Source organism: Podarcis bocagei (genome assembly GCF_964188305.1).
Source record: "Podarcis bocagei genome assembly, chromosome: 17".
Lineage (NCBI taxonomy): Eukaryota > Metazoa > Chordata > Lepidosauria > Squamata > Lacertidae > Podarcis > Podarcis bocagei.
In genome coordinates this window covers 482,608-510,285 of record NC_138143.1, presented here as the reverse complement: position 1 = coordinate 510,285, position 27,678 = coordinate 482,608, and the positions used below count along the sequence as shown (strand labels likewise).

The window sequence follows — 27,678 nt, the reverse complement described above, 5'->3', positions numbered from 1 at the left end:
ACAAAGACGAAAGAAGTCATCAAGCACTTTTATCATTGATTGGCTTTTATTTCTTTTTGGAAGACTTAAAACACAATGAAAGAATTCCCAGTTAGTTTTTTAATTAAAATGTATGTGGACTTCCTTTTTCTTCCCGTACAATACTAAGTTTTTGAACCAGGACTGATATTCCAAAAAATAAGAGCATGAGAGATGCAGAATGCTGAGGGCTCCTCTGCTGCAGTTTACTTGATAATGTGTCCTAAAGGCACAGAAAAAGAGGGGAGGGGTTGCACATCAGCATTCTTTATGAGCAGGATGTGGCCAGTGTACACACGGGAACATTACAAACAAGAAAAGAATACTGATGACGCAGTAAAAACTGGGCTGTGAACTTTTCAGTGCTGCAGCACAAAACTAGAGGTAGAGCAATAAATTGGGACATGCTCCCCACGTGCTCTGATACTGTAGTTGTCATGACTAGTAGCCATTGACAGTCCTCTTATCTTCTGTGGGCCAGCCCTGATGTAAAACCATAAATCAGGGCAGGTCCAGGCTTGTGTTAGCAGAACAAAACACATTGGGGGTGATTTGTGAGTGCCTGGTGATGTGAAAGGTGAATTTAGCAGAATAATAACCTCAAATTATTATTATCTCCCCAAAGCTTGAACCTACTGACTGGATAGTATGCCAAAACTCACTGAGGGAAATTTATATTTTGAACTCAGAACTAAAACTCTGCAAAGGTAATAGGAAAGAATGCAGGTGCAAGAGATTTAATAGCAAAGAAATGAGTATCCATATTTATTTTATACTTAGCAAAATAATTGTCACAAGCCTCACAGTGGTATCAGGCTTGGGTTGGCAGGATCTGACACCGAGGAGGGAGGAAACACAGGGGGAAAGGAAACCTGGGCTGGAGGAACACCCTGACTTCAGCTGACTTTTCCTCACTTACATGGAGGAGCCTTTGCCTGTGTATTTTGGACATGAGGCCGGGCAATAAACACCCTCATCTTGCATGAGCAGCACCTATTCCAAAACAAATTACCCTATATGGAAATGCCCTTAATATTCATCGTGTATCATATTTCGGCAACCCTTTTCATAACAGAATGACCCAAAGGAACTTCTATGTGTTGGTGTACATTCCTTAAGCATATGAGGATTTTGAAGTGAAAAGATTGCAGATTTACTTTATCATGAAAGATCTTGCATATATCTCTTAAAACTATATTTACTTACTACAAAAGCAATGATTTGTGTCTCTTACTTTCATCCCTTAATAAAGGGCCTTTAAAAACAGTTTTTTGTTTTCTGCTTTGACTTGATTACATCATTTTCCCCAGCTGCTCATTCTGATAAAGCAGGAAAGCTGATGTCACTCACCAATACTCCAGCCCTTTCTCAGTGATAACCTTCTTAAGGCACCTTACATCATCTGCAATATCATCATCGAGGAGATCTGTAGAGGAGAATGATGAAGACAAGTTAACCAAGACCAAACCTGAGCCCAGATATAGATCCCAACTGAGGCCTTAAAGGCACAAGAAATGTATCTCTGGTGATAGGGGGTCATAGACATTCAGTGATTCAGAGAAAGCTCTTGGTAGGCTTATCTCCTCCCAGTTTGTTTCCTCCTGGTTGACATGATAAGGCATGATGCTTCATAATAACAATGAACATAACCTCCAACATGTTGAGCACCCAAACCAGGATGTGTTTCTTCCTGGCCGTGCTCCCACGTGAATTACATCACCTGCACGAGATCACAGAACCCAAAAGACTCATTTTTTCCAGTGCTGTGCTCTCCTGGCATGCAAAAACATGTGTGTCATGGTGCTGCAAGAGATTGTGGCCCTGAAAAAGTGCTTTTTTCAGGATGATATTGCAGCACTCAAAATGGCCGCCATGCTCGTGCGAAAAAACGGGATGTCCTGGGACACTTGCAAAGTATGAACAAATATCATAAGAATGACAAACAGATTAATATGCAGGAAGAAACCACCCTGCATGTCAACAAGCATAGGGGCCCTCTAGGGTGGTCAGCAACCTTTTTCAGCCCTGGGCTGGTCCACCATCCCTCAGACCATCTGGGGGGGCCAGACTATATTTTTTTGGGGGGGATGAACAAATTCCTATGCCCCACAAATACCCTAGAGATGCATTTTAAATAAAAGCACACATTCTACTCATGTAAAAACACGCTGATTGCTGGACTGTCCGCGGGCTTAGGTTGCCTACCCCTATTCTAGAGGACAATTCTCTTACTTGAAGATGTTTTCTATTTGAGGGCAGTGGCGTAGGAAGGTCAGGTGGTACCCGGTGCGGAAAATTTCTTGTCCCCCCCCACCCCACATTGATTTATTTTATTTAAATTTGCCTGTAAAAATGGTTTGACTTTATTTCATATTTTCTTACAAAGGAATGTTGCTCCCTTCCAAGGCCTTTTCCAACTGGCCCAGGGGGTGGGGCCCAGGCCCTCACACTCCCAGCTACAAAAGTGCAGAGTTGTTCTGCTATTGCTTTCCTGTTCCAAGTGTCTAATGTGTTTTAAAATGTCCTTAAGCAGTCATTGGCACTTTAAGTTGTTTCTTCTCCAAAAGGGGCCCTTTTGCTCTGTTGGGGTGGGTGGGATGGATATCTGGTTGGGGATTAATTTTCATCTGATTCCCTGGTGGCCCGCTGGAATGTGGAGTTAACTAGGGCTATGGACTGTCTGTCTCCCAAGCACCCTCTCCGATTGCATGGAGCCCGGACAGCCCTGTGGTTTCCCCCAGAGATGAGGGCAAGGAAACAATTGCTGAGACGACTAGAGCACCGGTGGCAGAGAACTCATTTTGAACCGGACCAGACATGGGTTACAGCTCAACGTCGAGCGTACGAAGCAGTGATAGCCATGGCGAAGAAGACTTTCTTCACTGCCTCTATTGCATCTGCAGAAAATAGTAGCAGGAGACTCTTTCAGGTGGTCCACAATTTAACAGAACCACCTTTACCACCGGGGCCTTGTAAAGACCCCAAGATCTCCTGCAACAATTTTGCAAAGTTTTTTGCAGATAAAATCACTCATATTCGGAAGGAGCTAGATACCACCGTGGGAGCAGGGCTGGGGCGGGAGAGTGCTAGAGCCCTGTCTGGTCAAGTTGCATGGAATCAATTTCAATCCGTTACCCCCGAGGATGTGGACAGGCTGCTTGGACGTGTGAAACCAACCACCTGTCTCCTTGATCCTTGCCCATCCTGGCTAATAAAAGCAAGCCGGGAAGGGCTGGGCGATGGGCTCTGCAGGGTGGTGAATGCTTCCCTCTGTGAGGGAGCTTTCCCAGACCCACTGAAAGAGGCGGTCATTAAACCGCTTCTTTAAAAAACATCTTTAGACCCAGCCAGTATGGCCAACTATCGCCCAGTCTCAAATATTCCATTCTTGGGAAGGTGATTGAGAGGGTGGATGCTGAACGCCTGGAGAATGCAGACCATTTGGATCCCTTCCAATCGGGATTCAGGCTTCACCATGGGACTGAAACTGCCTTGGTCGTGCTGGTCGATGATCTCCGGTGGGCTATGGACAAAGGTGAAAGCAGTTTTCTAGTTCTGCTGGCTCTCTCAGTGGCTTTTGTTACAATCGATCATAACATCCTTCTGGACCATCTAGAGGGCACTGTTATTACAGTGGTTCCACTCTTTCCTCCAGGCAGTGTCCAGAAAATGGGGGGGGGGTGAGTGTTCAGACCCCGGGGCCCTCACTTGTGGGGTGCCTCAGGGTTCTGTCCTCTCCCCCATGCTTTTTAACATCTACATGATGCTGCTGGGAGAGACCATCAGGGGGTTTGGGCTGGGTGTCCATCAATATGCGGATGATACCCAGCTCTACCTCTCTTTCAAATCAGAACCAGTGAAGGCGGTGAAGGTCCTGTGTGAATGTCTAGAGGCGGTTGGAGGATGAATGGCGGCTAATGGATTGAGGTTGAATCCTGACAAAACAGAAGTACTGTTTTTGGGGTACAGGGACAGGGGGCTGGCTGGGATGGACGACTCCCTGGTCCTGAATGGGGTAACTGTGCCTCTGAAGGACCAGGTGCGCAGCCTGGGAGTCATTTTGGACTCACCGCTGTCCATGGAGGCGCAGGTCAATTCTGTGTCCAGGGCAGCTGTTTACCAGCTCCATCTGGTACACAGGCTGAGACCCTACCTGCCCACGGACTGTCTCACCAGAGTGTTGCAAGCGCTAGTTATCTCCCGCTTGGACTACTGCAATGCGCTCTACGTGAGGCTACCTACCTTTAAAGGTTACCCAGAAACTGCAATTAATCCAAAATGTGGCAGCTAGACTTCCAGTTGGTCGCCCAGTAATGGCAGACGGGAGCTCTTTTGGCTGAAAGAGCCCCAGCGCAGTGAAGCAAGGAGAGACCGCAAGAGCGATGCGTTCCCCTGGGGAAAACCTCAGATCGGGCATTCTGAGGACCTGGTGATCCGGTGGGTGCCTTCTGGCAACTCCCCCACTCCCCCGGTAAGCTCGTAGGAGCCCCAAGAGCAAGTGGGGTCGGAGACGTGGCACAGCAGAAACGACTGCTTCCTTCACAGCGTGAAGCTCCGAGTCTGGGGTTCGTGAGCGGCCAATTCCTTTAAAAAAAAGGACTTAAAATTTGGAACTGTAAGTAAAGGATAAAGTTTAAATTTGATCAAGATTAGCAGGGAAAAGGGGATTTAAAAACGGAGGTCGATCCCTTTCGTTGAACTAAAGTAGAGTCGGTAAACGAGGACCGAAGCCTCAATAGTAAAAAGACTGTTTGAAAGTTTGCAAGTCAAATCTAATGCCCCCCTTCTGCAGGGGGAAGGGGGGAAATTACTTTAAGTTTTAAAAACCCTGAGAGACTGTGATTAAAATAAAGAAGCTCCTTCATTCTGCTGCGGACCCCCGGGACGGAAAGGCTAGACTCCATTGTGACATCACAATGGAAGGTGAAACATTTGATTTTCGTTTCCATTGACTCTGTTATTTTGTATCCTGCTGCTGTCTGGACACATTTTAAAGTAGCTAAAAGTATCTGTTACCTCCAGGATTGTCTGTTAAATTCCAAAAGGGACTTGGAAAATTTCTTTTACAGCCTGGCTTTTAACAACTAGGAACAGGGGGGCTGCGGGCTGCCTGGGCTGGCCCCTGTGGGACTGGTGGTGGGAATCTGTTTTTCTCTCTCACTCCACTAAACTGTGGGACTGAACTTGAAATTCTTGAGTGCTGACTAACCAGATAAGGGAACTGGAAGGCATGGCTCTAAAAGTGCAGCCTTTGAGGAATCAGTAATGAAAATCAGAGACAATACAAATCGTAATACAGAGGGTATAGAAAAATTGAATAAAAAGTTTGAAGATTTAAGTGTTGAACTGAAAGAGGTGAAGAATGAGATTACAACACATGAGACATAGTTGGCACAGCTTGAGACAGTTAGAGTTTCAGATTTGGAATGAATACAATATGAAAATTCAAATTCTATTGCATTTCGTCAGATGAAGGAATGGGAATCTCATCTAAGATTGAGAGGGGTTCCTCAATTGGAAGAAGAGCCACTCAAGGAGTGTTTGACAGACCATTTTGTGGCGTGGTGGGACTTGAAAAAGGAAGAAGTTGAACTGTGGATAGAAAAAGCCTATAGGTTTGGCCCCAAAAAGGATTCAAAAATAACTTATGACTGCATAGTGGTCTTCAAGACCGAGGAACAAAGAGATATCATTTTGGGACTGCAAAAAAGTTTTAAAAATTCAAGATAAACCCATTGTCCTTTTCAAAGAGATTCCTAGACACTTCTTGAACCTGAGATCCAGTTTCACAGAATTGGCAAACATCTTGAGGAGGAAAAATATCCTTCAGGTAGGAATTCCCAGAGGGTCTTTCCTTCAAATTTGGAGGAAGAAAGCAAAGAATTAAGACTGTTGGAGAGAAGGACAGATTTCTGCAAAAGTACTTGGTGGAACTTGGACTGGAAAGCCTGCAGCTGCCGGGGTAGGAGCGGTGACCCCTTAATCTAACATCATGGCTTTGAGAATTTATTCTTGGAATGTTAATGGCTTAATCTCCTCAGAAAAGGAGACAGGTTTACTATGTTTTGGAAAAGCAGAATTTGGATGTAATTTGTTTACAGGAAACACACATTACAAGGCTACATAGAAAAAATTTATCAAATAAAAAACTCGATCAAGAATTTATTTCTTCAGATAAAGTGAAAAAAAGAGGAGTGGTTTTCTATATCAAAGAAAAATGGAACCCAAAATTGATCTTTAAAGAGGAGGGGGGAAGATACATTCCAGTGGAAATTACAGCACAAGGTGAAAAATATTTGTTACTGGGAATCTATGCAGCAAATCAGAATTCTTAAAAAACTTGGAAACAAGTCTTTTGGAACACTTGGATTACAAATTAAATTTAATGGGAGATTTGAATGGAGTGGCATCTACCTTAATGGACAGAACTCAGAGGCAGAAAATATTAAATGCTGGCAGACTACCTAAAACTTTCTTTGAAATAACTGACAAATTCAACCTGTCAGACATATGGAGAGTTAGAAATCCAACTGAAAAAGACTTCACATTCTATTCAGATGCAAATTTGTCATTTTCGAGAATCAATTATTTATGGATATCCAGAGACCTGGTTCCTAATGTATCAAAAACGGAAATTTGCCCTAAAACTTGCTCAGATCATAATGCAGTTTTTATGGAATTGAAAATGTCCTTACAGGGTTCTTTCAGATGGAGAATGAATGATTATTTGTTGAGGAGTACCCAAATTGTAAATAAAGCCCAAAAAGCCCTAAAGGACTATTTTGAAATTAATATGAACCAGGGAATGGAAGCAAGGGTTATTTGGGACGCCAGCAAAGCAGTAATGAGAGGATTTCTCATTCAACAAAATTTAATTAGGAGAAAGATACAGAATGAGAAAAAAGATAAAATTCTGGAACAACTAAAAGATCCTTAGAGGCAATCCAAAGAATCTGCAGACACAAAAGGAAATCAAAGCCTTACAGACTCAATACTCACAAATTATTAATCAAGAAATAGAATGGAAACTAAAGAGGATGAGACAAAGGAGCTTTGAATCTGCAAATAAATTTGGGAAACTTTTACCTTGGCAATTAAAAAAGAGGCAAAAACAAAGTACTATCACAATTATTGTGACAGAAGGAAAGTCTGTGGAGAACCCTGTGGCATAAGAAGATGTTTTCATAAGTATTATAAACAACTGTATAAAAAGGAGAAAGAAGATCATGCTAAAATTGAGCAATTTATCAAAACTAATGGTCTGCAGAAGATTCCCGAGGGTAAAAAGATCCTACTAAATGGACTAATTACAAGACAGGAATACGCAATAAACTCAATGCAACTTGGCAAGACCCCAGGACCAGATGGTTTATCAGCAAAATTCTATAAAATACTGAAAGACTGGCTTATTCAACCATTGTTAGAAGTTTGCAATAAGATTATAGGAGGGGGACGAGCACCTGAAACCTGGAAGGAAGCTTATATTATTCTGATCCCAAAACAAGATCAAGATAGATCCAATGTCAAAAATTACAGACCAATCTCCCTACTTAATGTGGATTATAAAATTTTTGCAAATATATTGGCCAACAGGCTAAAGAAGGTTATGTCTGAATATATCCATAAGGACCAGGTAGGTTTCCTACCCGGAATAATAATAATAATAATAATTTATTATTTATACCCCGCCCATCTGGCTGGGCTCCCCCAGCCACTCTGGGCGGCTTCCAAAAGAACATTAAAATACTATGATACATCAAACATTAAAAGCTTCCCTAAACAGGGCTGCCTTCAGATGTCTTCTAAAAGTCTGGTAGTTGTTGTTCTCTTTGACATCTGGTGGGAGGGCGTTCCACAGGGAGGGCGCCACTACCGAGAAGGCCCTCTGCCTGGTTCCCTGTAACTTGGCTTCTTGCAGTGAGGGAACCGCCAGAAGGCCCTCAGTGCTGGACCTCAGTGTCCGGGTAGAACGATGGAGGTGGAAGACACGTGAAAGATAATATTAGGAATATTGTAGATATTTTGGAAAAGTTGGAAGCAAGAAAGAACTGTAAAGCAATGTTAATGTTTATTGATGCAGAGAAAGCCTTTGACAATGTATCTTGGAGTTTTATGTCACATAATTTAGAAAGTATGGGGGTTGGTCAAGAGTTTTTAAATGGTAACATGAACAAAAAGTTAAACTTATAGTAAAAAATGTGGTATCGGAAGAGATTAGAATTGAGAAGGGAACCAGGCAAGGGTGCCCACTTTCCCCTCTGCTGTTTATTTCGGTCCTTGAGATCTTGTTAAGTATGATAAGAAAATATGAACAAATTAAAAATATTGTAGTAGGATCCAAACAGTATGAATTAAAAGCCTTCGCTGATGATTTAGTATTGACATTATAGGATCCAGACTCCAGTGCAGTAAAAGCACTGGAGATGATACAGGAGTTCGGACAGGTAGCGAGATTTAAGTTAAATAAGAGCAAAACCAAAGTACTAGAGAAAAATCTGGATAATGAGGAAAGAAAATCATTACAAGAAAAGACAGGCCTAGTCTTTGTGAAAAAAGTTAAATATCTGGGAGTTAACTTGTCGGGGGGAAATTTGAACTTATATAAAGACAACTATGAGAAATTATGGAATGAAATTGATCTGGAGATATGGTCAAATTTAAAATTGTCATTAATGCAAAATGAGAAAAAAGATAAAATCTTGGAAAAAATAAAGGAAGGAGAGAAGAAACTGAGGGCGAAACCAAAGTCCCAGGAAATTTTAAAAGAAATAAAGCTTTACCAAGTACAATATATGAAAATGATGAATCAGGAAATAGAATGGAAGATTAAACAGATGAGACAAAAGACATTTTAATCGGCAAATAAGTGTGGGAAACTGCTGGCTTGGCAATTGAAAAAAAGACAAAAATTAAATACCATTACGAATTTGGAAGTGGAAGGAAAGAATATACAGAATCCAGCTGAAATTAGAAGGTGCTTCCAGAGGTATTTCAAACAATTATATACACAAGAAAAGCAGAATGAAATGGACATTGATAAATTTCTGAAAATAAATGGACTACAAAAAATTTCCCAAGAAAATAAATTAATGTTTGATTATAAAATAACGGATCAAGAAGTAGAAGGGGCCATACAGAGTATGCAATTAGGTAAATCTCCAGGACCAGATGGACTGACTTCTAGATACTACAGAACTTTGAAAGAATGGTTAATACAACCATTAAAGGAAGTCTGTAATGAAATATTGGAAGGGAAAAGGGCACCTTAGTCGTGGAAAGAAGCATACATTACACTTATACCAAAATCAGAGTCTGAAAAGACGCAACTTAAAAACTACCGTCCCATATCACTGCTTAATGTGGATTATAAAATCTTTGCAGACATTTTGGCTAAAAGATTAAAAAAGGTCCTATCAGAAGAAATTCATAAAGACCAAGCAGGCTTTCTCCCGGGCAGGCATTTGTCTGATAATACGAGGAATATAATTAATATTCTAGAAAAGCTACAAGTGAAGATTAATACTAAAGCAGTTCTGATTTTTGTGGACGCGGAAAAAGCCTTTGATAATATTTCTTGGAGTTTTATGAAGAAGAATTTATCGGGGATGGGGGTTGGTAAAGGTTTTGGAAATGGCATAGGTGCAATATACTCAGAACAAAAGGCTAAATTAATTGTGAAAATGTAGTGATGGAAGAATTCAAGATTGAGAAAGGAACACGACAGGGTTGCCCAATCTCTCCATTGCTTTTTATTTCGGTCTTGGAGGTTTTATTAAATATGATTAGAAGGGACCAATTGGTTAAAGGTATACAAGTGGGAGCTAAACAGTACAATCTGAAAGCATTTGCAGATGACTTAGTATTTACTTTACAGGAGCCAGAATCAAGTACGAAAAGAGTATTAGAATTGATTCAAGAATTTGGCCAGGTAGCAGGTTTTAAGCTGAATAAGATGAAAACTAAAGTTCTGGAGAAAAATTTGAATGTGATTGAGAGAGAGAAGTTTCAGAAGGAGACAGGTCTGACACTGGTTAAGAAAGTGAAATATTTAGGGGTCAATATGACTGCTAAGAATGTAAATTTATTTAAGGATAACTATGAAAAATGTTGGACTGAAGTGAAAAAAGACTTAGAAATATGGTCAAATTTGAAGCTATCGTTGCTAGGCCAAATTGCTGTGATAAAAATGAATGTATTGCCAAGAATGTTATTTCTGTTTCAATCACTGCAAATTTTGGACAAAATGGACTGTTTCAAGAAGTGGCAGAGAGATATTTCCAGATTTGTCTGGCAGGGCAAGAAGCCTCGTATAAAATTTAAGATTTTAACTGATGCTAAAGAAAGATCTTAGCCCCTGTCTCCCCGGGGCTAAGATCCAAGATGTAACTGAACGACTGCAAGGAATTTTAAAACCCACTGACGAATACCCCTTCCTCTTGGTTCATGTGGGAACCAATGACACTGCAAGCAATAGCCTCCAGAAGATCAAAAGAGACTACGAGGCTCTTGGCAGGAAATTGAAGCAACTAAATGCACAAATTGTCATCTCATCTGTCCTCCCAGTTGAACGACGTGGCCCAGGGAGAGAGGGAAAAATCGTGGAAGTAAATAGCTGGCTTCGCAAATGGTGTAAACAGGAACGGTTTGGATTCTTAGATCACGGACTGCAGTTTCTTGAAGATGGACTTCTGGCAAGCGATGGGCTGCACCTCACAACGGTTGGGAGAAATGTTTTTGCCAAAAATCTCAGAAACCTCATCAGGAGGGCTTTAAACTGACTAATGTGGGGGAGGGAGACAGTGCTCCTGAAGGTAGGAGTCTATCAATTGATGAAGATGATCACCCAAATGTCATAGACCAAATGGAGCAAACAGCACGCAGACCTAGTGGTGGGAGGAAAAAATCCTTAAATAAAAGACACGGGGGAATGATTAATGGACTTCAATGTCTGTACACTAATGCGCAAAGCATGGGAAATAAACAAGATGAGCTTGAGCTCTTGGTACAGCAAACTAAATATGACATAATAGGCATCACTGAAACCTGGTGGGATAAGTCCCACGATTGGAATGTAATAATGGGGGGATACAATCTATTTCAGAGAAACAGACCAGACAAGAAAGGAGGAGGAGTGGCATTATATGTCAGGGATGTGTATACCTGTGAAGAGATCCAAGATTTAGAACCTCAAAGCCAAAGTGAGAGCATTTGGGTCAAAATTAAGGGAGAGAAGAATAACAGAGATCTCATTGTGGGAGTTTACTATAGATCCCCAAGCCAAACGGAGGACATAGATGATGCCTTCCTGGAACAGATGGCCAAGCATGCAAAAGGAAGGGAGATAGTAGTAATGGGGGACTTCAATTACCCGGATATTTGTTGGATGTCAAACTCAGCCAAGAGCATAAGGTCAAACAGATTCCTCACTGGCCTTGCAGACAACTTCATTGTCCAGAAAGTGGGAGAAGCAACAAGAGGAACAGCCATTTTAGATATGGTCCTAACCAATGTTGATGACCTGGTTAGTGGGGAAGTGGAAGGATCATTAGGCGCGAGTGATCATGCTCTTCTGAAGTTTACTATACAGCGGAAAGGAGCAGCCAAGCATACTAGGACTCAATTTCTTGACTTTAAGAAAGCCGACTTCATAAAACTTAGGGAAGTGCTGGGTGAGATCCCATGGACAGTAATACTAAAAGGAAAGGGAGTTCATGATGGCTGGGAGTTTGTTAAGAGGGAGATACTAAAAGCACAACGTCAGGCAATACCAATGAGACGGAAACATGGAAGGTGCTTAAAGAAGCCAGGGTGGCTATCTAAAGAACTTTTAACTGAGTTAAGATTAAAAAAGGATGTGTACAAAAAATGGAAAAGGGGGGAAACCACCAAAGAGGAATTCAAACAAATAGCCAGCACGTGTAGACACAAAGTCAGAAAAGCTAAAGCACAGAATGAACTCAGGCTGGCTAGAGAGGTTAAAAGCAACAAAAAAGGCTTTTATGGGTATGTTCGTAGCAAAAGGAAGAACAAAGAAACAGTGGGGTCACTTAGAGGAGAAGATGGTGAAATGCAAACAGGGGACACAGAAAGGGCTGAACTCCTCAATGCCTTCTTTGCCTCAGTCTTCTCCGATAAAGAAAACAATGCCCGACCTGAAGAATTTGGAGCAAATGATTCAGCAAAGGAAAAACAGCCCAGAATAACTAAGGAGATAGTACAAGGATACTTGGCTAGTTTAGATGTATTCAAGTCTCCAGGGCCAGATGAACTGCATCCAAGAGTATTAAAAGAACTGGCAGATGTGATCTCAGAACCACTGGCAGTCATCTGAGAATTCCTGGAGAACAGGCGAAGTCCCGGCAGACTGGAGGAGGGCAAATGTTGTCCCTATTTTCAAAAAGGGGAAAAGAGAGGACCCAAATAATTATCGCCCAGTCAGTCTGACATCAATACCAGGGAAGATTCTGGAGCAGATCATTAAGCAAACAGTCTGTGAGCACCTAGAAAGGAATGCTGTGATCACCAATAGTCAGCATGGATTTCTGAAAAATAAGTCATGTCAGACTAACCTGATCTCGTTTTTTGACAGAATTACAAGCCTGGTGGATGAAGGGAACGCAGTGGATGTAGCCTACCTTGATTTCAGCAAGGCATTTGACAAGGTGCCCCATGATATTCTTGTAAAGAAGCTGGTAAAATGCGGTCTTGACTATGCTACCACTCAGTGGATTTGTAACTGGCTGACTGACCGAACCCAAAGGGTTCTCATCAATGGTTCCTCTTCATCCTGCAGAAGAGTGACTAGTGGGGTGTCACAGGGTTCTGTCTTGGGCCCGGTCTTATTCAACATCTTTATCAACAACTTGGATGATGGACTCAAGGGCATCCTGATCAAATTTGCAGATGACACCAAACTGGGAGGGGTGGCTAACACCCCAGAGGACAGGATCACACTTCAAAACGACCTTGACAGATTAGAGAACTGGGCAAAAACAAACAAGATGAATTTTAACAGGGAGAAATGTAAAGTATTGCACTTGGGCAAAAAAAATGAGAGGCACAAATACAAGATGGGGGACACCTGCCTTGAGAGCAGTACATGTGAAAAGGATCTAGGAGTCTTGGTTGACCACAAACTTGACATGAGCCAACAGTGTGATGCGGCAGCTAAGAAAGCCAATGCAATTCTGGGCTGCATCAATAGGAGTATAGCATCTAGATCAAGGGAAGTAATAGTGCCACTGTATTCTGCTCTGGTCAGACCTCACCTAGAGTACTGTGTCCAGTTCTGGGCACCACAATTCAAGAAGGACACTGACAAACTGGAACGTGTCCAGAGGAGGGCAACCAAAATGGTCAAAGGCCTGGAAACGATGCCTTATGAGGAACGGCTAAGGGAGCTGGGCATGTTTAGCCTGGAGAAGAGGAGGTTAAGGGGTGATATGATAGCCATGTTCAAATATATAAAAGGATGTCACATAGAGGAGGGAGAAAGGTTGTTTTCTGCTGCTCCAGAGAAGCGGACACGGAGCAATGGATCCAAACTACAAGAAAGAAGATCCCACCTAAACATTAGGAAGAACTTCCTGACAGTAAGAGCTGTTCGACAGTGGAATTTGCTGCCAAGGAGTGTGGTGGAGTCTCCTACTTTGGAGGTCTTTAAGCAGAGGCTTGACAACCATATGTCAGGAGTGCTCTGATGGTGTTTCCTGCTTGGCAGGGGGTTGGACTCGATGGCCCTTGTGGTCTCTTCCAACTCTATGATTCTATGATTCTATTCTATAACAAGTTAAATCTGTGATGATAGACTGGGCAAGAGATGTGGGACACAACATAATGTTTGAAGACTGGGAAAGATTGTGGAAGAAAGGGGTCAGGTTCACTGCATGTACAGTGTTAAAGGAAAATATTATGAAAATGATGTATAGATGGTACTTAACCCCTGTAAAATTAGCAAAAATTTACCACAACAGTGATAATTTATGTTGGAAATGTAAAGAAAAGGAGGGTACCTTTTATCATATGTGGTGGACCTGCCCCAAGGTGAAAGACTTCTGAGAGAAGATTTATAATGAACTTAAAAAATGTTGAAATATACATTTATTAAAAAACCAGAGACCTTTGTTCTTGGAATAACAGGTCTAGAATTGCCCAAGAAAGATGTTAAATTGTTTTTGTATGCTACATATGCAGCAAGAATTTTGTTAGCTAAGAACTGGATGCAGCCAGAGCTCTGGGACCACCCTCCCTAAAATATTTACTTGTCTTCAGTGTATTGCTACCACCATTCTATAGTACTGATCCTTTTTAAATTAAACACTTTCTCTAAAATTAAAATGGCAGAAGTAATCAGTAGCATACATATGAAAGGAAATGTGAGAGAATAGTTCCTAATTGATACAAGGGCGACACAGATACACAAGCACACAGAAGTAAATAATCCAAGTGTGGCTTGATGTTATGTCATTGAGCTGTTAAGTGTTATGCTGTTAAGTGAAGCTAAATCCCCACTGACCCATGACAGAGGAAATGTGGCACATTCATTTTATGTTACACAGATAAGATTATTTTAGTACGGTAACCCCATCCTGAGAATGGAGGCTAGCACGTGAGCAATTTCTGCGAAGGTTGGTGATACATTTCATCCTCAAAATTACTGCAACGTTTTCTCCAGAAGACATTTTCTCTGTATCACTGAAAGCGCTGCAGACACACACACACACATTTCTTCTGCACAATTTGAATTACTTGGAGGCCACTCTGAGAATCTGTATACAGTGGTACCTCGGGTTAAGTACTTAATTTGTTCTGGAGGTCCGTTCTTAACCTGAAACTGTTCTTAACCTGAAGCACCACTTTAGCTAATGGGGCCTCCCGCTGCCGCTGCGCCCCCGGAGCACGATTTCTGTTCTCAACCTGAAGCAAAGTTCTTAACCTGAGGTACTATTTCTGGGTTAGCGGAGTCTGTAACCTGATGCGTATGTAACCTGAAGCGTCTATAACCCGAGGTACCACTGTAAATACTTGGTCATTAAAAATAGCATAAAACAAATGCCAACACACAATGAAAACTCTGCACAAAAGCATGGTTTTATAAGCTTTGTCACCAGCCTTGGGGAGAGGGGTGGGAATGTAGTTTGCTGTACTTAGCCTTGAGATGGGAGACTGAAAGGGCTTAAAAAATAAGTCTTGTGTCTAGGAATATTTTTCTGCAAAAGCATCAGACTGGTTGTCAAAAGTGTGAACTTCATTAATAGACCCTATTTAAAGGAATTGGTCAGTTAGCCACAGAATTGCTTTGCTGATTTTTCTCATCTTCTTTTAATTACTGGCACACAACTGCTTTGGGGGTTGGAAGTGTGGTCGAGCACATAGCGTTCTGGAACTATTAATCAAGCTCCTTTGAGTGTATGTCAGCAAAAGCAATAAATGCAGTAATATTAGCAAAGCTTTCAAACCCTAGAGCTGAGAAGGCAGGTCTGAAAAAATCACTGAGGGCCACGTGTGTAGAAGCAAGCCACGTGGGCTAACTATGAACTAAGCATATTGCATTGATCAGATGCATCAATCAAACTAACTCCTCCCTGGTTTGCTCGCCTGACCGCATCCTACCCATGCAAGGGAGACTGGCGGGGGAGGAGGATCCTGCCTTCCTGCCGGGGAGGCTGGGGGCAAAGAGGAGGCCAACCGGCCCAGTGCCCAGGGCGCTGCTGAGCTGCTCCCCCGGCGCCACACGCGGGCACAACGGGGCAGCAGCGCCGCCACTGTTTCGGAGGGGGCGGGGGCCCAAAGCGGGACAGGCCTTGGCAGGCTTCGCCAACAGCCCAGAAAGTCGGCCTAGGGGAAGAAATTGAGTTTAAGCCAAGGGGATCCGGCCTTGCGATTGGCCAGCTGGGTTGGGGGCGGGGTAAAGGCAAGGCAAGGCCTCGTCTCATTTCCTTCGCCTAGGCCGGGAAGCCCAGCGCCGGGTCCCAAACCACCTGGGAGGGGAGGTAGGGCAGTAATGGTTCTTGATCATTTCCCCGGGCCGGCCCGCCCCCCCCCCCCCGTTTGAGGGCAGTTCTGATTGAAACTTCAGGGGCCATAAAAAGAGGGAGAGGCCCAGGGGCCTTGAAGGTCTCTAATCACTTCTACCACTTCAGGCTCCCTTATTCTGCTATGCAGGTAAACCAGGGCTCCCTTACCAGGTAGGAAACTTGCATAATGATCACAGTTCGGGTGGCCATGTATATCCTCCCCCTCTGCTTAAAGTGTTGCCTGGTCTAGGTTCAGTTTAGAGATAAACAACCCTAAGAAGCAAGAACTGAAGAGGTCTTGAAGTTGCCCATCAGGACCTGGCGTCTGCTCAGCACAAGTCACTTGATGTATTCCACACTGTGGCAATGTTTTTCTATTTAAATAATAGTAATTTAAATTAAATGTACATTAATTAAATTAAATTTGTTTTCTTGTAATTATATGAGTAATATAACAATTATATCTAAATTTGCATATATACAAATAAACTGCCATTTGCAAATTTTATGCAGACTGCATAACATTTTAAAAAAATTCCTTTAGGGATGCATGGTGGGGTGCTTTTATTTTTGGAACAGGGCACTGAAGCAGAAGGTCCCTCTCAGAACCTGGCCTAGGTCTCCATATATGTATGTATGAAATAATAGGCTATAAAGTCTCATTACATAATTACCATTTGTTTCACAGTTCATGCTCTAACCTGCATCCTGCCCTTCTGGAAGTCTGCTTAGGTCCCCCCCCCCCCCCCAAATTGCACCAGGCAACTTCAAACCTGCTCAGGTTATCAAGTGGGGATTGCATCAGTCTGGTGGGTGAATCATGCACCTGTTGGTTAATGTGCTCAGGACGTCCAAGCTGTCTTGGAGTATAGGCTTTAGAGTAGGAAGTGTGGAACCTGGGGCCCAGAGGCCAAATCCAGCTCTTTTCATCCTGCTTTCAAGAATTTCCTCAGGCCAAGCACACACACACACACCACTTTAGCATGGCTCATCATTAATGCCTGTGCATGCTTTCTCCCTAATAGAGGCACTTTTGCAAAAGTTTACTGGCTGGAGTATTGCATTGTGAAATTTGGGGAAATATCCATGGCCTGTCTCTTTTTAGAAATAAGCCACTCATCTTGAGACATACAGTACATGGCACAAGCAGGAAAAAAAGGGTCACTCACAATCACAGGAAATGTTGCATTTGTTCTGTGAGGGCCGCCTCTCATTAAAGCACCATTCCTGGCCGCTCAGATGGAACAGCCCATAGTGTGGGACACCCTCTTCTGTCTCGTAGTATTCAGTGTTGTAATTAGCTGGGAATCCAGCCATACAGACATCTGGTAGGGAAGCAAAGTATAAAAACCAGGGACTCAGAGTGTCCTTTCTTTCCTAAAATCAGTTCCCAAACACAGAAACAGAAAAGCATTTTTAAAACTTCTCCAAAAATCCTGCTGTTTAAACACTTTCAAAACATTGACATAAACTTTCTTGGTTTTGACATTCTGAGTTTTGAAATGCTGTTGTTTCTATTTCAGTATTCTTAAAATAGCAATGTTTCTAACAGCTTTTAACATTTTCCTAAAACATTATGTGCTACCTTTACATCCAGTGCTACCTTTAATCTTGGGGATGCGGGTGGCGCTGTGGGTTAAACCACAGAGCCTACGACTTGCCGATCATAAGGTCGGCGGTTCGAATCCCTGAGACGGGGTGAGCTCCCGTTGCTCGGTCCCTGCTCCTGCCAACCCAGCAGTTCAAAAGCAAAGTGCAAGTAGATAAATAGGTATCGCTCCGGCAGGAAGGTAAAAGTGCGCTGCTCTGGTTTGCCAGAAGCGGCTTAGTCATGCTGGCCACATGACCTGGAAGCTGTACACCGGCTGCCTTGGCCAATAAAGCAAGATGAGCGCCGCAACCCCAGAGTCGGTCACGATTGGACCTAATGGTCAGGGGTCCCTTTACCTTTACCTTTAATCTTGCAACTGATGAAGTTCATAAAAATTTATTATATCATAAATGTGTCAGCCTTTAAGGTGCCACAAGACTCTTTATTTTCAATCTTGCCTGCTCTGTCAGTTCTCATTTTTCAGATATGCCACATTATTTTAAAATGGTCAAAGATAATAACAATAATACTGTAAACAAAAAACCCAAACAAATCTATATAAATTGCTACACATGTCATCTAGAAATGAGAAACCAAAGGGAGGTTGGGATCCACAACAAATTGGGTGTACATTTATCCTAACAGAGCAGCTGGACATTGTACGTCCAACAAACAAGACTCACATTGTTTTACGTCAATACCGCGAAAGCCATCCAGTCCCAGATCTCTCAGCTTGTAAAACAATTCACAATCCTCAAACTTCCTTGTCTCATTTGCTACCATGAGCAGGCAGAATGACAGAAGGTGAAGTGTCTTCATTGCCGCACGTCTCTCAAGTCCAGAGCCTCAGCTTTTTATGGCCCCTGCCTTTGGACTGTAGGCTGCACAATCCATGTTAAATTGCATCATGAGTTGTTTCCTGTTAGTCCTACTTCAAGTAGCTCTTTTGAAATCATTACTTTCAGTGGCCCCCTCACAGATGTTTGTGATTCTTTTCTTTTTTTCTTTTTAATATGAGCAAATTAAAAAAAATTCTCAAAGTATGTCCAAATGAGCCAACCCTTCTCTGGCATCTGATACCTTGTGGTCACATCCCTGGAACTAGAGACAAAGCATGTTTCTCATTTACAGTCAAAATAAATTAAAACAATTATTTAAAAAGATAGTTAAAAAGACTCTTCTTAAAAACCTAAAAATTCCCTTAAAAGAATCAAGTCTTCAAAAAAGTTATATGATCTAAGAAAGTTTAAAAGAATCCTTCCAAAAGCATTTAAAAATTATAATGTAGCACCTTAGAGACCAACTGAGTAGTTTTCGTGTGAATGCACACTTCTTCAGATACACTGAAACAGAAGTCACCAGACCCTTCTTTAGGTATACCCAGAACAAACTTAGTTGGTCTCTAAGGTGCTACTGGACATCAGTTAGAGAAATCAGTAGTTAGAGAAATAAAAGAAGCAAATCCTCTTTGCCAAAACAGCCCCATTGGAATCAATGATTCATTCATTCACTTATTCAAGTTATATCCCACTTTGCCAACTCTATAGGGAGAGATTGACTATGTCATTAAGTTATTATTAATTGAGATTAGGAATACACTAGGGATTAGGGGAGAAGTTCAGTTCACATTTAAAGGCAAACCTACAAAATCTGCAGTTGCTGAAACAATACAGAAACTGAAACATCCATCCTTCAAAATTCGTCCTCTGAATTGCAGCTTCCCAGCCAAAGAATGGGCACCAAAATTCATATACCAAGGTAAGGTGTGTCTAGAAATGCATAAATTAGTGTGTTTTTTAAAGCATCATGTTAGGGCCAGTGTGGTGTAGTGGTTAAGAGCGGTGGACTCGTAATCTGGGGAACTGGGTTCGCTTCCCCGCTCCTCCACATGCAGCTGCTGGGTGACCTTGGGCCAGTCACACTTCTCTGAAGTCTCTCAGCCCCACTCACCTCACAGAGTGTTTGTTGTGGGGGAGGAAGGGAAAGGAGAATGTTAGCCGCTTTGAGACTCCTTAAAGGGAGTGAAAGGCGGCATATCAAATCCAAACTCCTTCTTCTTCTCTAGGGGAAATTGGTTTGCAAAAATGTGTATATTATTATGAGGGCTGTTTTTAATGGCAAACTAATATGGAAATGTGGAGAACTGAACCCAAGCTTGGAAAAATGACAAAAAGAAAGAAACCAAAACAGACAGATCCACCCATCCTTAGAACACACACACACACACACACACACACACAGAGAGAGAGAGAGAGAGAGAGAGAGAGAGAGCGCAAGAGAGATCTCAAGAACAGGTAGTTTCCAGCAGCCTTTGAAATTATCAGGAGCAAAATTGGTTTGGTTTTGTTTTAAAAAGAAACAGAACATAGGTTAGGAGTCTATGGTAAGCTGTCAAGTTTTGTAATTTGGAAGACTGTAGTTTTTTGAGAGGTTTCTTCAGTAGACTTTCCGAAGGGGTTTCGTCATTGTGCTATTTCAGGTAATAATTTTGGGCTCGCTCTCGCTCTCCCCACTCCATGTCGTCTGACTTCATCTATTTAAAAATAACAAGCTGGTGCTGTCATATTCTCTTATCAGCATACTTCCACCATTTATCTGAGTATTCCGTGGGATGACCCACAGGTTGTTCTCATAAGAGGAGGCCTTTCATCTTTTTTCAGAATCTTCAAATCAAGATCAGTTAAGATGAAGTATTTAATCTAGAGCCGTCTGCATTTTTTGGGAGGAGATGCCACTTTATGTTCTGTCTGACTAGTGTTAAGAGCAGCATAATTTGTGCAGAGACTCAAAGAGATAGACAGGATGTGCTGCCAATCAGATGGAATACTGTTGTGGTTCCTGGGTTTGAAATGATCACTTAAAAGTCACATTGTGGACTTTTGGCATGACTGCTTCTCTACAGGAGCTTTGGCAAGAAAAACTCTAATGTTTAAAGTAAAAAAAACCCAATTATGTTAATATGAACCACTATGACTGAGATATGTTAACGTTGAAAAATGGTCTACCGACTCAACATAGTAAATTAGCTAATATACAGGATGTGATGGCTTGTGAATGCTCTTCGCAAGAAATGCTTCTGCTCACTCAGAGATACATATATACAGTCTTTATTTTACATATGTACAAGCAGCCCATTACTGCATCCGAATCCTCCGGCTCAGATTCTGGGAGTGGCTTATGCCAGCTCCTTCTCCAAAAGAAAAGGCGGGAAAGTTTCACGTGACGCCTCTGCCCCCTCCTCTTTAACACTCTCCTTTCCTTGGCAGACGGAATAGGCATTGTTTCACTGTCTGTGCCAGAACTTCCTGTGTGGTGTTGAGGCTCTGGTTCAACATCTGTGAGCCGTCCCACCTCCTGGCTTTCCCCTCTTTCCTCAGTCGCCACTTCCTGCCCCCTCCCTCTGCCTGCCTCTGCTCCTCCCCTGCATTCTCTGGCAATACCATGACACAGGGCTATTATTGTATGCAAGTAACAGACCAGGCAAATATCTGCCTGTTATTTGCCTTATCCATGCTCCCTTCCCAGACCCAGTAGCATAGGAAGGTCAGGTGGTACCCAGTGCGGAAAATTTCTTGTCTACCCCCCCCACATTGATTTAAAAAATAAATAAATATTTTTTTGCCTGCAAAAATGGTTTGACTTTATTTCATATTTTTTTACAAAGGAATGTGGATTCTGGGCCTCTGATAACAAGTAGGTGACTGTGGACAGATACTTAAATCTACAGGATGGATTGTGTTTTGGCTTGTGTTATTTTATTTATATTTATTTAATAAAATTTATTTTTAAAAACCTGCAGATTGGTTTACCAAAACAAAAAACACCAAAGCAGTAAAATCAAGAAAAATTAACAATCCTACTGAAACACAAAACAAAACAAAAACAACGAAAAACATCCCAATGAAAAGGGAATGCAAGAAAACAAAGTGACTGTCTAACGAGGCCTTACAAATAGCGGGAAGGCAAGCAAAATGCGAGGGAGATAGTGAAAGATACAGGAAATTGAATGCAGATTTCCAAAGAATAGCAAGGAGAGACAAGAGGGTTGTCTTAAACGAGCTATGCAAAGAAATGGAGGAAAACAATAGAATGGGGAAAACCAGAGATCTGTTCAAGAAAATTGGAGATGTGAAAGGAACTTTTCGTACAAAAATTTCCATAATAAAGGACAAAAGTGGGAAGGACCTAACAGAAGCAGAAGACATCAAGAAGAGGTGGCAAGAATGCACAGAGGAATTATACCAGAAAGATATGGATGTCTCGTACACCCCAGGTAGTGTGGTTGCTGACCTTGAGCCAGACATCCTGAAGAGTGAAGTCAAATGGGCCTTAGAAAGTATTGCAAATAACAAGGCCAGTGGAAGTGATGGTATTCCAGCTGAACTACAGTGGTACCTTGGGTTAAGTATCTATTTTGTTCTGGAGGTCTGTTCTTAACCTGAAACTGTTCTTAACCTGAAGCACCACTTTAGCAAATGGGGCCTTCCACTGCCGCCGTGCTGCTGGAGCACGATTTCTGTTCTCATCCTGAAGCAAGGAGTGGAGTGTGGTGGAGTCTCCTACTTTGGAGGTCTTTAAGCAGAGGCTTGACAACCATATGTCAGGAGTGCTCTGATGGTGTTTCCTGCTTGGCAGGGGGTTGGACTCGATGGCTCTTGTGGTCTCTTCCAACTCTATGATTCTATGATTCAAAGTTCTTAACCTGAGGTAATATTTCTAGGTTACCGGAGCCTGTAACATGAAGCGTATGTAACCTGAAGCGTATGTAACCCGAGGTACCACTGTATTAAATTTTTTTTTAAAAAATAGTAATTTTTATTAATTTTAATATATAAATTATAATACATACCACAAAACTTCACCACTTATACAATCTTTTTTGGACTTCCATCAGCACCTCTGATGATCCACCGTTTTAACCACTTCTTATGCATTTCTTAAATTCATATTGCCTTTAATTATCTTAACTAACCATCCTCCCCTTTATCCATTTTTGCAATAGCTCCAATAATTCTCCTCACAAAACTTCTTGCAAACCTACAAATGTAGTCTGATCATCACAAATACTTTTCAAATAGTCTGTAAATTTATGCCAGTCTTCTGTGAATTTCTGGTCCCGCAGATTTCGAATCCTTCCTGTTAGTTTATCTAGCTCTGCATAGTCCATTAATTTCATCCTCCATTCTTCTTTCATCGGTAATTCTTCTTGCTTACATTTTTGTGCCAATAATATTCTTGCTGCTGTTGTTGCATATAAAAACAACTTACATTCCTTTCTATTTATATCACTTCCTACAATGCCAGGTAAAAATGCTTCTGGTTTCTTTATAAATGTATATTTCAACATTTTTTTCATCTCATTATATATCATCTCCCAGAAGTTTTTCACCTTTTTATATTCCCACCACATGTGATAAAATGTTCCTTATTTTTCTTTACATTTCCAACATTTGTTGCTAACTATACATTTTGGCTAATTTAATGGGTGTAATATACCATTTATACATCATTTTCATTACATTTTCTTTTAAGGCATTGCATGCAGTAAATTTTAAACCTTCTTTCCATAATTTTACCCAATCACTCAGCTTTATGTTATACCCAAAATCTTTAGCCCAATGAATCATAACCGACTTTACCTCCTCATCCTTCAAATGCCATTCAAGCAGCAATTTATACATTTTAGACAAAATTTTACAGTCGTTGCTTAATATCTGTGATTCAAACTTTGATCTATTTTCATCAAATCCCCTTGCCCGCGTGTGGTGCTGGGAGGAGCAGCCCCTTTGTCCCCAGCCTCCCTTGCATGAAGGTAGGATCCCCCTTCCTCCACCCCCCCCGCCAGTCTCTCTTGCATGGATAGGATCCCCCTCCCCCTGCTGTTGCAAACCTATAGGCTGAAGGAAAAACTCCACACAGCAATGGAAAAGGAAAGGTGTTTATTTTGTGCTAGCTAGCAGAATGTCTCAAAGGAATTATTTCCAAAGTCTGAGCCCAGAACACAGGGCTGAAATACCTTTTACAGTACATTATGTATCAATCAAATCACCCCATGCATTTCTAACAAATCACCACCTGCCCTGTAATACTTTAACTGTTGCTTTCCAAATAATATATCGCTTTTCCAAGTTTTTCTTTTTCTAAAAAAAAAAACATTTTTATTAGCAATTTCAACATATCAAAGTATCAGAACATATCCTATTCATTTCCCCCTTTCTTTCCCCCCTTTCCTCCCACCTCCCCATCAACCCCCCCCAGAGACTTCCCTCAGCAACTCTCTCTGATTTCTCCACACATTATTTTCAGCATATTGTAAAATTGTATAAATCTTTATATTATCTGTCTACTATGTTAACAATCAATAAATTTGTGTATGTTTATTCAAAACCTGCCAAGGAGTCCAGTTCTTTTTGTTGTCTTTTTAAGTAATTCGTAAAAAGTTCCCATTCTTCTTTGAAATCGCAGTTGTCCTTCTCTTGCCATTTGTGTGTCAGTTTAGCCAGTTCCACATAGTTCATCAATTTCTCTTGCCACTGTTCTTTTGTCTGGGTTTCCTCATTCTTCCATCCTTGTGCTATCAAGATTCTTGCTGCTGTTGTAGCATACATAAATTCCTTGTTTTCCTTGGCAGGTCTTGAGAGCAAGTGTGGTGTAGTGGTTAAGAGCGGTAGACGTGTAATCTGGGGATCCGTGTCTCCGTTCCTCCACATGCAGCTGCTGGCTGACCTTGGGCTAGTCAAACTTCTTTGAAGTTTCTCAGCCTCACTCACCTCACAGAGTCTTTGTTGTGGAAAGGAAAAGGAGAATGTTTGCCGCTTTGAGACTCTTTCGGGTAGTGATAAGGTGGGATATCAAATCCAAACTCCTCCTCCTCTTCTTCCTACAATCCCAAACAAAAATGCTTCTGTTTTTTTTTACAAATGTCATTTTAAACATTTTCTTCAATTCATTATATATCTGTAATGGGAATTGGGGTTGCTTGTGCGTAAACTGCAAACTGCTCAAAGCTGGTTGTATAGCTAAAACCTTTCCCTGGTTTGACAGCCCTTACAACGCGACTGTCTCAGTCACTGGCAGAATCCGTCAGTGGGTGTTTCCTAAACTTCCTCCAACATAAAAATTCCTTGACTCCAAGTCTCCTCCTAGATTCTCTGCGCGGAAGCTTTCTGCGCAGCGTGGGCGTGCCAAGCGGAGGTCCTGTGCTCTCTCCGCTGATTTCACTGGAAGAGTCTCGGAGCCTCCCCTCCGCAGTACTCTCAGCCTCCCCTTTCTCCCTGGTGTCCCCTGGATTTCCTTCCCCAGCGGAAGCTCTCTCTCTCTCCTTGCTAGTTCCCTCCCCTGCATCATTGGAGCGTCTTACCTCTCCTCTCGCCTCTGATGGCAGTTCCCTGACAATATCATTTCCCTTTTTTAAAAAACTTCTCTACATTCCTGTAATGGTTGGGAGTTACTCGTGCGTAAACTTCCCGTTTGGAAGTTTGCCTGCCTAGGTTAAACCGTCTTGACTGCACAGCCCATCTCAGTGTGGCTGCCTCAGTCGCTAGCAGAATCTGTCTGTGGGCGTTTCTTAAACCTTTGCCAGCATAAAAGCTGTTTGACACCCAATCGTCTCCGCCTCTCATTGCGCGGGAGTCTCCTGCGCAGGGAGGGCGTGGGTAGTGGAGGACCAGTGCTCTCCTCACTGACTTCCAAGGAAGAATCCCGGAGCCCTTCCACCTCTTCTCCCATTTGCTCTCCTGGATCCTTGGTGTTACGCTGATTTCCTTCCCCCTCTATCAAGCTGCGGCTCGCCCTAGTGCTGGTACCTTCCCCTGCAGGATCGGAGAGCCTCTCCTCCTGTTGCTCTGATGTCAGTTCCCTGACATCCACCTCCCCTCCAGGACCCCCCACCCCCTGCTCGACCGGTGGAATCGATTTCTCTCTCTTCATCGGCCGACGAGACAGGGAAACCCCGGAAGGAACTGTCACCATCCTCAGTGGATTCAAAACCCTCTTCCCACCTGCTTTGGTTCCCACCCACGGGGTGAACCTCCCAGTCCGATTCTTCCTCGGATTCTGAAAACCCCTCGAAACTCTTCGTCATCTGTGGTTCCAAATTGTTCCTCCCAGAACCTCTCTAAGGGTTTGGGCTTGTCCGGGAACTGGCGGTGGAATACTTCCACCATATACCTGTCATCGACGGCTTCCGCTGGAACCCACGTGTTTTCTGACCCGGGCTCCCCTTCCCAAGCCACCAAGTACTCCACCTGACGACCTCGCCACCTCGAATCTATTATTTCCGTGGCCGAGTGCTGGTGTTCCCTTTCTTCTACTTGCGGTTGTGGGGGGACTCCTACCTCTCGCCCCGGGAATTCCCGCCCCTCCCTGTGTGGTGAGAGCAAGGACCTGTGGAACACAGGGTGTATTTTCATACTGTCGGGCAACTTGAGCTTGAATGCTACAGGGTTTACCTGTTGTGTTACCTCAAATGGCCCCAGCCGTCGGGGCTGCAACTTCTTGCACCCCCCTTTAAAGGGTAACCCTTGGGTGGACAACCACACCCTGTCCCCCACCCGTATGGTTTCCCCTTCCCTGCGGTGTTTGTCTGCCTGCTTCTTGTTCCCTTGGCCCTCTCTAAGTTCATCTTAAGTTGCTGGTGTAGGGCTTCCATTTCTTCCACAAACTGCTCCGCCGCGGGTACACTCCAGTTTTGCTCCTCACTCCCCGGGAAGGCTCTTGGATGGCACCCATAATTGGCCATAAACTGACTCATTCCCATGGACACGTGTTCAGCGTTATTGTACGCAAATTCAGCCAGCGCTAGTTTCTCTACCCAATCGTTCTGCCTCTCGCTGACGTAGCAGCGCAAGTATTGCTGGAGTATACTATTTGCCCTTTCCGCTTGCCCATTGGTCTCTGGGTGTCTTGCTGTCGAGAACCCCACCTCGACTTGCAGCAAGCTCATAAGCTTCCTCCAGAACCGGGAGGTAAATTGTTTTCCGCGGTCGGATATAACCCTCAAGGGGGCGCCATGCAACCTGAAAATGTGCTCTACGAACAATCGTGCCGTCTCTTCCGCCATCACCGCATGTGAACAGGCTATGAAATGGCACATTTTGGTCAGCAAGTCGACTACTACCATGACCGCGGTTTCCCCCGTGATTTGGGCAAATCAGTCATAAAATCAATGGACACCACCTCCCAGGGTTTGCTCGGTGTGGGTGAGGGTTCCAGTAAGCCTGCTGGTACCATCCACTCCCCTTTTGCCCTTTGGCAGTGGTCGCACCCTCGTACATATTCCCGTACATCCTCCCTCACCCGTGGCCACCAGAACTGTCTGGTGACTAGCATCATCGTTTTGTGCTGTCCAAAGTGCCCCGCTGTGGGGTTGTCATGTAGTTGTTTGAGTACCTGTCAGGGGCTCAGGAACAGAGGCACAGGGGAGAGAGGAAATGGAGAGCGAAGGGGAGGAATCTGAGGGCAGCGTAGGGGAGTATGGCAGTGACCCGAGAGATTCCATGAGCTTCTCCAGCGAATCAGAAGATTCCCAGAAGGAGGCGCCGATGGTCAGGGCAAGGGGGGTCCCAGGGGGGACACACCAGAAACAAGGGGTCAGCGGGGACTCCCAAAGCAGCAGCTGGAAATCAGGACCAGCTTCCCCACCAGAGCGTAGTGGGGGGGAAGAGTCCCATGTGTCAGGGCCAGCGTCTCCTCCAGCAGGGAGAGAAGATGAGTCAGGGCTGACCACGCCTCTATCGGAGAGTGGGGGAACGGAGGGGAGGTCAGGTCCAGCTAGCCTCCCCGAAGGGGGAAGCAGTGACAGGAGCAGTGTAACGGTCAGGAGGAAGGTTGCCGGCTGGGCGCGCGCGCCAAGTTCGAATGTACAGGCGCGTGGGACAGCAGAAAACCCGGATTGGGAACCAGGTCCTAAAGCCCACCGGAGGCAGGGGGAAGACTCAGGGGACTCAGCGTCAGAAGAGTCTAGGAAGGGCAAGACCCCAGCTGACAGGCGGAACCAGAGGAGGAAAGAGCAAAGGAAGAGGTGGAGCAAGGCTAGAGTCTTAAACTGGTGTC

At 43.2% G+C, this 27,678-nt stretch overlaps 1 protein-coding gene across 2 annotated transcripts in view; it reads right to left on the bottom strand.

Moving 5' to 3' along the window:
- LOC308577345 (lysozyme C-like) overlaps nt 1-19,364 on the bottom strand; it is an 80,402-nt gene extending 61,038 nt beyond the window's left edge. Inside the window, exons 1-4 of one of the 2 annotated variants that reach the window (XM_081177474.1) lie at nt 18,309-19,345; nt 17,204-17,359; nt 1,369-1,444; nt 25-241 (exon numbers count right to left, since the gene is read on the bottom strand). In XM_081177474.1, coding sequence (XP_081033600.1) covers nt 100-241; nt 1,369-1,444; nt 17,204-17,359; nt 18,309-18,444 — 510 coding nt within the window. In that variant the 5' untranslated portion in view covers nt 18,445-19,345 and the 3' untranslated portion in view covers nt 25-99. Of the gene's footprint in view, nt 1-24; nt 242-1,368; nt 1,445-17,203; nt 17,360-18,308 lie in introns of those variants that run through there. The other variant, XR_014003592.1, reaches the window with a different exon arrangement.
- Between the last annotated feature and the right edge of the window lie 8,314 nt (nt 19,365-27,678).